Genomic DNA, 14,538 nt, shown 5'->3' with positions numbered 1-14,538 from the left:
GAGAGATTGTAGATTGCAGTGGCCTACTAATACAGCTTTACCTCAGACTCCTAACACAGAACATTTTATATCGTTTGGTAGTTTTTAAAAAGACTTTGAAGCTCTTTCATAGTGATGGTCTGCATGAATCCATGCAATTGGTGTTCCAAGAAGTCACACAGTAGTATCAAGTGCTGCACTGTGGTTTTTTAGTACAGAAATATTTCTGGCCACTGCAGAAATGAAATCACTGGACTAACAGGGGTGGAACCAGGGTGCTGGATAATCTCATCAAGGCTCCCTTTCCCCTAAAAGGTTGGACTACATGATCTTTTGAGGTCAGACCCTTTCAAACAGGGATACTCCATCATTCCATGAATCTGATGAACAGGCAGAAATAGGTGTCTTGCTAGCAAAAATTCCTGATTAAATGATAACTGGGATCTAGTCAGTTGAAAATGATGTGATGGCAAGTTATGGTTCCTTCTTACTATTTAGAGGAAGAGTAACAGGTAAGTGAGGTAAACTGAAAATAGCTGCTGTCAGATAAGCACAGATAAAAACCTGCCCTCTAATTCAGAAGAGCAACTTTGGAAATGAAGATTTGCAGAAGACATACATATATAATCAATCTCAGTCTTGGGAGTTTGAGATTGTTCTATTCAGACTACTACTCTATTTGTTCCTCACAGCTAGAAGTCACTGCTGCTAAAAAGGTTTGAAATTTTTGATTTAGAACACACAGTCTTTCAACCTCTCAGGATAAAGCCTTTGACTTGCCAGATTTAATTATTTTTTTCTATTATTATTTTACTTCTGAATTTATTGTTCCTGACTTACATTTACCAGACACTATATAAAGTTGCAGGTATAAATTGTTTAACTCAGTCTTGCTAAAGCTCTAGAAAATATTTGGTTGTTGGTTTTTTTGTTGTTGTTGGTTTTTTTAAGATGCTTTAGTTGTAGTTGGTGTGGGGAAAGAGGTTGTTTTTAACAAATGGTTTAAATGAATAACTACATATTGTTTTTCCAAAACTGTGTTTCTTAGCTGTAATTCTGTGTGGTATCTATCAACATGGAAACCATTCTGGAAACTTCCCCTTTTTTACTTTGGTATGTAACAAACTGAATGTATCCTTAAGCCTGAAGAATATTCCCTAAACATGGCTGAGGAATGCTGATAAGGCACTGCATAGTCTCTGTGGACATAATTCTATGAATGTTTTAACCAGCAACAAAGAGAGATCACCACTCAGACTTGTGAGCATGGTGTTTTATTGTGGCATGTTGTAAGCCAATTCAAGGTAACGATTCAGGACAAGACAAACAAAACCAGCCAACCTTCCCCAGCAAGTTTTACACGTGGACTCTTCCATTAATTCTCCCTCAACTAGAATAAGAGAGCTAGATTCTGAGAAACAACTTCTACATTGCTTCCTAATCTGCTTTATTTACAGACACTAGACTGACTAGTCTTACAAACCATTCATCTGGCATTTTTCAGCAGTGCCAAAGGTAGCACTTGATCTGTAATCTTTTTACCAAGGTATTATGTAGATATACTGGTCAGGTTACAAGTTTGAGACTACAAGAGCTACAAAACCACTGTGGCAACAGTATGCCATATTTCTAATAGGGTTTTTAAAAATAAATAAATCCTATAAAGTTGTTTGTTTGTTCTCTCAATTTAAAAAAAGGACAAAATGGCTCCAGGAATTCCTGGTTTGCATAACAGCTGTAATATTTTATACACACTGTATTTGGTTTACTGAAAAAACGACTGTCAACTCAAAATAAGAACATGGTTGTAACATAAGTCAAGAAAAAACATTTAGATTTATTTAGTGATTTAAATTATATTAGCTATACAGTGACATACACTACTTCAGAATCTCTGGAAAAGATCTGCTCATTTTTATGTTGACTTCACAACTCCTGCAATAATTTTATATTTTTTATGGAAGCTCTCAGTGAAAAACTGGAGAGGTGATAGGGTTAAAATTCTGTCTCATTAGCTCTGATGATGGCAGGTAGGCTGGAACATCAGGAAACCAACATGGACCTCAATACCACAATCTATCTATGCATAACAATTATATACACTCAGTTTTTGCCTTCTTAGTGGATGTGAGATTATAGGCTTACACCTCTAAAACGTTCATTAAAAAGATGCAAGGATAGGTCCTGAGGAAGCAATGCGTGTGTGCTTTTCCCAGCCCTTTACTAGAAGTTCCAGGAATGTATGACACAGACCCTTCAAAAAAACAAGAAAAATCCAGGGAGCTCTTCCTTTGTGCCATCCCAGCAAGTGACAAAGCAAAAGGAAACAGACGAAAAAGTTGGCAAAGGATGAAAAGTTGTTACAAGCACGCAAAGATTCTGGAACAGTCACTGGTCAGACACTGCAGCAGAGGACAAAGAATAAAGCAGTGAGGGCACACTCATCTCAGAAAGACAGAGTGGGAAGCACACTAAATGTCAATGAAATTATGAAGATGAAACATCCCTACAAAAACAAGGAGATGATAGATAATATCATGGAAGAGGAACTTCCTCAAGCCATAGGGAAACATGGAGTAAAGATCAGTCAGCGTTTGAGAAAGTCATCATATCTTACATGCATCTATTAATTCAAGGGACTTACTGGAAAGAAAATGCTGTGATGCAGGTCCAAAATCTCGGTGTGCCTCCTGTAACTGTTTAAGACGATCCTCTACAGACACCTACACATAAACACACACACTCAAAATCTACATTGCAACACCAAGGACAGGATAAGAAAATCACTTGTTTGGATTTCTTCTAGTGAAATTAATTTGTTTGTGTGTCACAGCAATTTTTTGACGTCTACCTATTTAAGGCAACATATTTTTCTTTCATCTGCTTAATGAGAATCCTGTTTCTCTCTTGCAGTGTTCTGGTGTGAGAACTGTAGATCAATAACAACAGTAGTTTTATGGTGACTACAGCCAGCTGCTGAAATTTCTGACCTCCTCTCAACTCTTCTGTTGTCCAAATTCCCATAGTCAGCAGGTCTCAGTTTGATTGCATTGATCTCATGCTGTCTTTCCAGCACAGAACCATTTTGGAAGATGGTGTTTCACCAGCTGACATGATGACCCTCAGTCTAATTGAAACTCCAGTAGCAGTACTTTGGTTGCCTGGTTAACTAAATTTGAGAGGACACACACAATACCCACCCCCACCCCCCAAAAAAAAACCAAACCATAAACCGACAAACAAAATAAGAAAAGAAACCCCACTACCAAATGATATTAGGAAAGGAAAGGTCTGATATGACACAATTACAGCTTTGACTCTCAGAAGTGACTCATTCAAAACTACTGGCCAACAAACTGGTGCCTAGATTTTGAAAATTCATTCCCAACATCCTCACTAGAGATGTAATAAGTATTTCCTTCAAAAATAAACACAAAAAAGGAGAAATTTCAAAAATTCATAAATGAACTTTAACTGATGTAAGAAACTTCACTAAATCATTCACTATGAAACAAAGGATGAGTTTCAGCTGTAATCAGGCACATGGATTTACCTTTCTCAGACCATTTAAGCACAATAATCATAACTAAGCAAATTGAATCTCTAAGCATATCCTCTTCTGCTTTTTATGCTAAATTACTATAGCATATATCTTGTTATAGTTCTACTAATACTTAAATCACTTTAAGTGAAATTTCCTACAGAAACTGAACATTCAAAGACAATAAAACAGCTTTCACACAAGCTGGAAACAACAAAAATTTTTACACCAGTTTTTGGTGACACAGATTTGTGCAGTAAAATTACTGCCACAAGACACACAAAAGCAAGAATTCCCACTATTTCCCAGAATTTATTGCAGTTTCCTGTTTGAATAAACCACTGAAATAGATTGAAAGGAAAAGCTTTTGATCAAGCTACAGCAGGAAAGGCAGCTCCTTTTGTTGCATTGGTACTAACAGAATAACACCTCAGTGACAGAAGTAATGAACAAATGGTAATAAGTGAATCTTTTAAGAAAAGAGAGGAGAGTGAGAAATATCCCTCCCCACACCTGCTGTACATAATCAGAAGAATACCTGTAAAAGTTTCCACCGCATATTGAGATCATCCAGTTGACGAGACATCTTTAAAGATGGATAAAGGTCAAGTGGAGACAGCTGGCTGGACAAATCATTCACTGTTTTAACTTTTAAGTTGATTGGAGCAATTTCTTCTCTAAAAGCCTAGAAGAGTAAGAAAGACACTTACGTCCAGTTGACATCTGAGCAGCACAAAAGTGTAAACTCCACATGGTGCTGACTTGCCCAATGTGGCAGTTTATGCTAAACAACTGCACACAAGGCAGTTCTCAGCAGAGAAAGTTCACTCACTTCAATATTCTTGCTGTATCACTCATATCCACCTTTAAGGAAAAAGTATGAAACTTACTGAAATGTCCATAAGCAAATTACACCCCTAAAAGAATTAATTGGGTTTAATTAATTTGGTTTTTTTGTAGTGCTGTAAAGCTTTAGAGCTTTTCTTTGCAAAGGGAAATACACAATGCTATATTAGGAGCTTTACCAGTATAGAGCCTGCCAACTGTTCTTAAGAAAAACATTGTTCAGTAGCTATAGTTTTCAAGTATTAAGCAGCTGACAAAAATTCAATTTAAAAACTATTATTGAACTAGCAAAGCATGAAGGAATGTATCTTCTAAGGAAAAGCAGTACATTGTTTTACCTGATTAGAACCAGAAAGTAAAGCTATTACAATGACTAAAAAGAAGTAAAAGGTTTATTGAATCAAATCGAACTAAATACAGTATTAAGACAAAATTGATGCAAGTTTAGTTACAGTTAAAAGATGCTTCAAATGTCTTGCTTGCTGTGAGGAGTTAAATGTTCAATCCTGTAAACAGCTTGATTAAACATCATTAAATGAGCCCAAAACAGCTGTAAAGGAAGTATTTTCTTGGGACAATTTAATTATTTACCTCCCTTCAATAATCACTCTCATTAGGCCAAGGAACAGAAAGAACATACTGTTAAGAAAGAAACACTGGGTTTCTGGACAGCGAGTTGGCCCCTATTGTTTCAGCAAATGTTACAGTTTTTCCACAGCAATGAAAATCTGAAAGACTTTGCTTTCATCTACTTTACAGAAAAAGCCATTACGATATGACAGATCACTTCTTAGCATGAGAAAAAGGAGCTATACAGCATTAGCATCTTATTTCTTGCTTTAGCATCTATATTAAAATATGAGAAGAAGGAAGAGATTCATTACTCTTTTCAAATCAACAGCAGTCTAGATATTAACTCACCTTTGACTGCCTTTGTTTTAAAGATTTCAGTTCCATTAACCTTGAAAGCAACAATATAATTTGGAGAAAGAGGATGCTTACATTGCTATATGTGAAATAATGTAGCCCTGTGAATTCACAGACACTGTATACATAGAATATCTACAGAAACCTGGTTGCAGCCCATTTTATTCTTCTAACACCAGCATCCTATGCTGAAGACATGGATGGTCAGGTACACAACTCCAGGGTCTTCTAATGCTTTGCTATATTCATTCTTAAAAAAATTAAAATCTGTGTTTGTGAAACAGAAGCTTAGCAGTAAATGCTGAATTTGCCCGAAACAGCAATCTTCTCTACCTACATGTGCATACCCACACGTTCTCCTGGAATCCATAATATTCACTGCACTGTACTGTTTCCAGTCAGCTTTTCTGAACAATGCTAATTATCACAAGATAGTCTCCTTCTTGGGGAGCTCTGCATTACCAGGTCCCAACCCTATCCATGAAGTTAGGCAGGGGATGACTACTACCCACCAAAAGCAGCCATGCCTTGGGATGCTGAGACCTGCATGGATCCTGGGCAGCAAGAAGTGGTTTGCCCACAACAACACTATAAGGTAGTATGTGTTCTTCAGTTTGAAATAATCCTGGTGAGAAGCCAGGCTAAAGTAAAAGCAAATGCAAATTTGCTCATACAAACAAAAATAGACAATGGACATGTTTAGTTTATGAAAGTCAAGGAACATAAATTAAAACTATGTATTTATTTCTGTGTTATTAAGAAAGCTCTAAATGTTTTTCTAAAAAGAGTTACAGTTGATGGCCAAACAGATCTGTGTGTGTATGTAATCCCAGCCAACACTCGGAATGTGGCCCAGCTCTGGCCTTTATTTGAGACTTCAGATACCGTCTTTAAAGACTTTATACTGCACATGAGAATTTCAGCATACAGTGTATGTGACTAGAGGGACTAGAATGGAGAGGTCTCACACATAAACAAACTAAATATTTCCCAGGAGTTCCACACTTACCGTAGTTTTCTCAATGTGATCTGGTAATGAATCTATGAGCAAGTCTCCTACAGGTTTCCAGCCATTCCTCACATTTTCAGCCTCCTTCAAATCAGCATCAAGGTCATCCATGGCACACTGAAGGTCTTTCAGTTTTTCTAATGCTTTGTCCACTTGCTTCTGCCAGATACTGGCACTGGCATTTAGGTTCTCCCATTTCTCTTTTACCTCCGATGACTGCTTACGCATGGCTTTGGCAATCTTCAAGGCTTTCTCCTCAGAGGTCAGTTCTGCAGAGGGGAATAACAGGTATACTGTTCATTTCTTACTTTTGTCTGGTTAAACAGGTAGTGCTCCTGAAATACACACTCAAGACAGTCAGTAAGTCCAGTGTCAACTGTTAATTTATTTCAGCAGGTACAAGGTAGAAGAAAGGCCACCTTGCTGTAACTGAAATAAACCTCAATCACTCCTACTGACAACACAATTCCTGATCAGAAGACAGGAAACTATTCCTGACCTCCATATATTATGATACCCAAAAAGTAACAGCAGGTTACTGCTGATTTGTTACTTTTGGAGGGACAGGGAAAGGAAATATAAGATCTTTCTTCCTTCATGGAAACTTCATTAGGTAATCTTTGCATCATTTCATGTAGAAAGAGCAAGGACAGGGCTTTGTTCCTGGATCTCTTACCACCACCTTTCACTGTGGCACCAGGATGTCTCTTCATATTCAGTAGCAAAACCCAAGGTACATTAAGTGCCATGGGGGGCACGGTTCTGCAGCGCTACATCAGTTTTTCTGTGTAAACACTGAAGTCCAAAAAGGCTGGTTTAAATAGCTTTTCCAAACCTACAAATGTTCTATGAAGCTGTTGAAAAAGAATCAAGGTTATGGCGTACTATTTCTCATAAATTTCAGGCTTATGTGAATAGATTCCCACACAACCCAGGAACCATGGAAAACCTTCAGTCTGAGACTGAGCAAGACCCAGACAGCTTCAAAGCTAAAAAGAAAAGCCTAAAACATCCCCAGCAGGTCCTGCTGTCTACTGCCCAGCGGGTCCCTTGCTGAAAAAAACTCATGGAAAGCTTCCTTCATCAGGGAAGAGTTGCTTCAGTAATGACAAACAAACATATCCAGTCTCAGAGGATTCCCCTTCTACATAAAAGCAAGCAGAGGAAACTATAATGCAAAAAACTGAGAACAAAAGAAGGAGCAGAGACGTGATGTGCACTGAAACTAAGCCAATTGGCCTTCTATTCAGTCCTATATAAAAGCCCTGGAAAAGGTTTATCACAGTACTCGTGTGATTAAAATTCAAGTGTTGCCTATGAATAAATTATACACAATCATGCAAAGATGAAAGTACTATTTTTGTCGTAAGTCAGATGAGACACACCATCTTCCTTTTACTGATAGACTGTCTTTAAAATCATTATAACTGAGCTTGGAGTTGCTGCTGCGGTTGGAGGAGGGTGAGGGGGCAACAGCCAGAAATTGTGGAAGGAAGTTTTTGCTTTACAAAGGCCTGATGAATGTCAAAGTAAGTGCACAGTTATGGCTGCAAAAGCTAACCAACTGTGCCTCTTAAATGCAACTGTTGTCCCATAGCACCCAATACGGAAAAGCATATTGTAAGTAATTAACACAAAATAAAACATTGAAATACACTCCAATTTGTTGTTGAAAAGTCACTTTTTTCCAGATAAAAAAGTAACAGGGAGTTGTTTGAATTTCTGCCCACGAGTTCCACATATTTGTTCTGGTTTTTCTTTCAAAGTTGTTTTCAAATCATGTTAGCCCATATAGGTATTGATATATGCTAGACTCTGATCACTAGAAGAGCATTCAAAAAGACAATCCAGATGCCATCTGGGAAAAAAACAAAAACACACCAACCAAACGAACAAAAATCAATGCACAATGCAACTATAATTCATATTACAAATTATGGAGAGAGAGAGTGTTGCCCAAAAGCACAAGGACCTTGATGGGAAGTGGTTATGTAGGAGAAACAACAAACGAGGAATGGTAACCAGAGCACAGTGGAGGGCAAGAGTAACCAACAAGAGCCAACAGCACCAAGGGAAGGGAGACACATACCCAGCCTGTGGGTTGTGCTGCAGGTTTTGACCTCAAAAGAGGGCGCCATTTGAAGAAAGAGTGCAGCTGAGTGATACAAAAGATATTTTGAGCTTACCAAGTGTCTTAGGTTAATATTTCAATGACTTGTTGGGTGTCATAAGCTATTACTTGAGAACACTGCCTGTGTGCACTCTGCCTTTAAAAGCAGAGATTGTACCCAGGCTTAGGGACACTGCAGTGGCAAGAAGGTATCACAGAGGAGAAACTTGGAATGAAGTGACTGTGAAAAAAATCCCACAATGCTTAACTAGATGCAAAGAGATATGAACTACTTATGCAGCTCTGGGATACAGAGACGTGGCAGTAACCTACAATTTGCGATACTGACACACCAGAACAAAGATGAGGACCAAAGCTGTGCTGTGATAAATTGCACCTTGTCTCTGGATTTACAGCATTTCACAGTAGAATGAATGGCATTATAGCATAACACATTTTGGAATGATCTTTACCCCAGGTTCTGCAAAGAAAATATTTCTTCATTTCTTTTGAAAAGAAATAAAGCTCATGCTCTAAGTTAAACCCTCTTCAAGGAAAAAAAATTCTTTTACACAGAAAAGAACAGCTACAAAATGCCTATGTAAAGACATCAAAGAAGTTGTTAGCATAAGTACTTCTGGAATAATTCACCTTTGAGAATAATAATATTGATGAATGAATGGAAATTCACTACAGTCCAGTGACAAAGGGACTGTGAACCATCTAGAAGTCAAGCTGCACCTAAGGATCAGCACTTAGTATTACAGATTCTCTCACAGGCTGAGGTTTCCTGTCATACAGCTATGGTTGTTGGCAACCAAACCTCAGCAGTGAAAGCTGCAAGACTTATAAATGAGGATTAAGGGAATATCCAGAGGTGGAACACCTTACATAAGATAAGGCAACACTGAGCTTCATTGAAAGGGGAGAGAAAATTGCAGACCTATTGGATAAAGCCTCCTCTGTTGGTATCTTGAACATGTGAATACAGGGGACGCTATACCCAGAAACTGGACTAAGGTGAAGTTCCATATATGCAAAGCTGCATCCACCACTTTGATCCAACATCATGCAGTCACATAATTCTTTATCTGTTGTCAGAGCCAAAATCTACCAACTCTGCATGAAAGAGCAGAATGCTGCAAGACCGGAGCACGTCTAAGATAGATTATTAGCCAGTTAAAAAGATCCGTTGCTTGACAAAGAACATGTGGGAAGCTTTATAGTAAGAGCAGAACATCTTGCAAAACTCTTTGGCTTTCCTTAAAGGTATTGACACAGCAGATCCAATGAGTGCCTCTTGCTCAAACAGAGGCAACAAGCAGAGAAGTGGCTGTAGCACCCAGGGTTAGGTTCAGGGATGGTTATGGTGGTCCCCAGTTAACAAGTGGATTAGATGATCCTGAAAGTCTTTTACAAGCTTGATGATTCAGTGATTACAAGAGGGGGACAATAGCCTAACTTCATCTGGCCAGCCAAAACAAGGCAGCTTTACTCACAAAAGAACTAGTCTCTTATTTGGGGATGGGAAAAAGATTCCAGAATGTCTGGGGTCATACAAGTATCCCAACAGAACGGAAACTCAAAACATGTTTGAAGATCATTTGTCAATTCAATGTTATTGTGCAAGGATATCTACTACATGTTGTATTTGAAAAATATTAATTCATTGCAAGACTGCTTTATTTTACAAAAGCTTTGGAAGTGCTTGTAAACCTTGTACTAAAAAGACATTTACTAGGGAAATAGAGCAAAACATGCTTTTATGAGCTATAAACCATTCAGCATATATTCATTTAACAGAAATACATCTTGTATAACTTTATGTTTTCCATCACAAAAGCCCAACTTATTAATGAGCAACACATTACTTTTTTTCAAGCAGAGATCATATTCTTCAAGATCCTGGTTGCATAGCATAAAATTGCAAATCTCAAAGAAAGTGTCTTAACAGGAAGATTTTTCTTCTGTTAGTTTGGAATTCATTTAACCAGCCTGTCATTACACAAATCAGCAGACAGGATTCCTTTGTGCTGTGAAAAAATTTTACACAGTAGTCATTGCTCTTTTGTTCATACTTAATATGAAGTCTTCTCAATCATCAGTTTAATCCAGGTCTTCCCACTCCGTTTTTCTAATGGTACTTATTAGATTATCCTCACTTCAGCAGCTGCTCAGAGGAAGAAGAGCCTCTATTCACTGGACCATCTGTTTACTAGAGAGGACAGATATTAACTGACCTTGCAGTCAGGTAAAAGAAGTCCTCTTCTGTAGTGAAAAGAAATCTTGATTTTACCATACATTGTTTGTCACAAACAAAGCACTGAAAGCTCCAACAGCTTTTCTATGTGTCTAGCACAGCCTGAGTACCATAGAAGGAGAACTTTCAGGCCTGAATTTTCAGCATATAGTTTCTTGGCATGCTTACATATATGGATAATAGTAGTGAAGAAAATTCTTCTTGCTTGAGAATTTATTTTAGATTTCAAACTATTTGGCTGTAGCAGTTTTCATTCCAATCAACCAACTAATCCTTATTATGTACCCTTGAACTAGTGAATCTCTTTACATCTTGCCAAAATTGCAACAATTTCCTCTCAATTCTTCATCAAATATACTGGAACTGGAGATGATTTCATATTGCCTCCTTCTCACATGACATTGTCTCACATTGCCTCTTCCTTGGTTCAATCAATCTTTGCAGCAAAAGCAATGCGTGACACAGCACTGTGCTCATTACAAAAACTTTCAGAGCATTAGAATAGGCACAATGGCGCATGATCAAACTCCTACACAGAAGATCAAAAAGCAGTGCTATTGTTGCATCATGAAGTCTTTAGCATTGCTGCAGAGAAAGCATTGTCTGAGTTTCTAACAATCTTACAGAAAATTTAGTCCTGATGAGATGGGAACAGGAAGTTTAAGAACAAGCAGCAGTTGGTTAAATGCTAAATGTAAACATGCTTCCACCCAGAGAACATCCCGTATTTCAGGTAAAACTGGGACACAAGAGAGCCTACAAGTCAAGAATGAATATGACTAGGTTTATATCCCAAGGTTCTCATCAACTAAAAAAAAAAACCAAACAATCAACCAATAATAAAATTAACCATTTTGAAGTCCAGCCAGCCTGTTTCCATTTACATCCTCTAAGTTTGTACTCCACAACACTCAGCAAGTGGAAACAATTTCCTTGAATGTTACCAATATGGCTCTGAGCAGACAACTGTGTAGACCCTACAGGAAGAATTTCAAAGCTTTACCAAAGTGGACTAAACTTGTAGGGTGACTAAAAGATCTAATTTTGAAAATGAGACAGAGAAGTGTTTTGTGATTCTCTCATGGGTAAATGCATATTTCTCTTATCATGGGAAGAAACTGTTAAAAGTCATGACTGAATGCAGCAGTGTTGAAAATAGTGTAATCAATTTCTGGATATGATTCCACTGGCTTCCAGTGGGCTACATCGTCTTCATTCTCCTAAGCACTTCTAATTAACAGTCAAGACTTCATACTCAGTCCAACTGCACAGCAGAGGGAAAAAAAATCCCAGCCCTGTGTGATAGCTAGAAAACAAACACAAGTGATTTAGAATAGAAACGCTGCTTGCTTTATACTAGAAATGCTGCCTGCTATATACCTGTTATATATTAGAAAATAATAAATTGCCTATTTTCAGTGAGATCTTCCTTGCAAAAGGAAAAATTACAGCAGAGAAGTTTACCTAAATATCAGTGGTGGTAAGCAAAAAAGTTCAGCTTTTATTTATGCCTAAAACACATATTGTCCCTCTACAAGTTTAAATAAAGTATTTACATACAATTCACAGATACTTATTAGCATATTTCTTTTATAACACAGATGTGATTTATGGGGCCTTCTATTCAATTAATAGGAGATAACAGATGGTAAATACTTATTTTTAAAGGTTGTGTTTATCACAACAACCTTTGCTACCAAATAGCAGCTTTCAAAGCTAGGAATCTAATTGCCTTAAGAAAATTAAATTACTAAAGTAGCTGGACAACACTGCAGACTCCCAGAACCATTCACTATTACAATGAGAATCAGTGTAGTGGTCTGTGATGATCTAATAGGATTTTTCACTGCTTCAGTGGAAATGTAAGGACAGAATTTCAGCAAAACTTTATCATCAGTTCATAGAACCCTGGGGACATAAAATACGAAATCTGCTTTCCTTTGACTTTCCAATGGCGTGTAACCTTACAGTACATGGAATTAAGAAGCCAGCTGTAACTATGCCATAGAGAATTATACTTAACATTTTTAGACCAAAGTTTTCTCCTATACTATGGGAAAGTGAAAAAAAATGCTAAAAACATAAGCATTTTCAATTTCTTTAACCTTTCCATCCATGAAATTCAGCAGCTGGCCTGCTGGCTTATCAATCAGCTCCATTCAGATGCTGAGGCAGCTCAAATACAGGAAGACTGAAGCTTGCTTTTTTTGTGATGGGGAAACATGGCAAAACAAAAGCAGATAAAAAGATGGATGTGAGATGTAGTTGACTAAGAAAGTAGTTTCCTGGAAGATAGAGTACTCTGTCTGAATGTGCCAGTTACTCTCTGGTACAGTAGAAGGCCAACAAAAGACATATAAGGTGAAGATGAGGGAAAGAAGAAACCAAGGCTCACTCATAACCTGAAACTACATTCTTGTCATATGTTTGAAATTAAGAAGACCATTAGAGAAAATAAGGGGTTATCATAAGGCATGCTGTAACAAGTGTTCTCTTTGGATGGAACAATAAATGTATGTATATATGCACAAGTCCTTCAAACAGGTCTCAGTCAGACAAGTTCAAAACTGATTCTGGTCAGTTTTCTCCTAAATGTGCCTCATTCCATGCCCTTGCAACAATGCCCTCCTTGGCATGAAATTATCTGTGGTGAAGGACAAAATGATCAAAAATATTGATTAAAAAAATTAGATTCAGAGGTTGAAGAAAATGGAAAACAATTTCACAACCTTTATCATCTTCAGATTAGCTAACCATTCCCCAAAATGACCCCTTCCCTTATACAAGGTAAGAAATAACCTCAAGAAACTGTGATTTCCAATTAACGCAAGTTTGAATTAGTAAAACAGTTTTCCTATTTCTATTATAGAATCAGCCAAAGCAAAGTTCAAATCAAGACTGTGCAGTGTTGACTGTTTGCCAATATTTTTAGAAAACAGACTGTCAGTTTAGAATCCATAACCACACTCCACGTTTATCAACATGAAGTGGACTTCATTGAAGTTAACAAGTTAACTTTAATAAAGTACAGAGAACACCAGTGAGCAAGAGGCTGGCAAAAAAAAAAAAAATTAACATCTTAAAAGCAAACTAAAGTCCACACTCTTCACTGATAACAGAAAAATTGTGTGTGTCTGACTGTCTTCTAGTTCAGAGATTAAGTTTTCTGGAGACTGGTGGCATCAGTTGTCAGAAAAAATTTACTAGACTCACTCCTAGGTGAAAATTAACAGCTTATTATATATATATGAGCTCAGACAGAATGATTTAAAGACAGCTTTTGGCCTGAAGGTCTATTAATCTACAGAAAGTGCAGGCCTGTTCTGCACAGGCTGCGAGTGCCCGCTGCCGGCAGTGGGAGCTTCACAGGGGTCTCTGGAAGAAGAGGCTGGAGCTGCCCAGTGCCAGGGATGGCAGACTCTAGTCAGCTCACCATGGGGCACACCTGAGGCCCTCAGCCACACCGGTGGCACCAAGGAAAGTGTATTTAAGAAACAGAAAACACCAGAGAGAAGAAGGGAACCAACAGGAGAAACGGCAGAGGGAGCACCGAAGTCAGAGGACAAGAAGCAACCCCATGGGTAAGGCTGATTTTCCCCATGGAGATAGCACACAGAGGAAAGGTGTGAGAGGAAAGAAGCAAGAGACAGAAAATGCTAGGCTAACCATGAAGTCATCACCTTCCCACCCTCTCGTGCCACTTGTTGCCTCTCTGAGCATAACCAGCACCCCAACAAGGCAGGGAAGAGACAGGAATGAGGGAGTCAAGCTGAGTCTGTAAAAGGCAGGAGGAAAGCTGTGGTTTTAATAGTTTGTGAGGTTTTTTCCGCAATACAAATAACTTAGTATTTAATTATTTATTTTAA

The 14,538-nt window shown here is 37.9% G+C and overlaps 1 protein-coding gene across 6 annotated transcripts in view; it reads right to left on the bottom strand.

The window, feature by feature from the left end:
* Positions 1 to 14,538, bottom strand: part of UTRN (utrophin) — a 341,969-nt gene that overhangs the window by 72,345 nt on the left and 255,086 nt on the right. For all 6 annotated transcript variants that reach the window (XM_041423524.1, XM_041423522.1, XM_041423525.1 and 3 more), the window contains 3 exons: positions 6,303 to 6,571; positions 4,059 to 4,205; positions 2,624 to 2,702 (listed from right to left, as the gene is read on the bottom strand). In XM_041423524.1, the coding sequence (XP_041279458.1) occupies positions 2,624 to 2,702; positions 4,059 to 4,205; positions 6,303 to 6,571 (495 nt within the window). The remainder of the gene's footprint in view (positions 1 to 2,623; positions 2,703 to 4,058; positions 4,206 to 6,302; positions 6,572 to 14,538) is intronic.

The sequence above is a fragment of the Onychostruthus taczanowskii genome, unplaced genomic scaffold, assembly GCF_017590055.1.
Source record: "Onychostruthus taczanowskii isolate IOZ18803 unplaced genomic scaffold, ASM1759005v1 scaffold78, whole genome shotgun sequence".
NCBI lineage: Eukaryota > Metazoa > Chordata > Aves > Passeriformes > Passeridae > Onychostruthus > Onychostruthus taczanowskii.
Note: the sequence above shows the minus strand (reverse complement) of the source record. Positions and strands in the feature narration are given on the sequence as shown.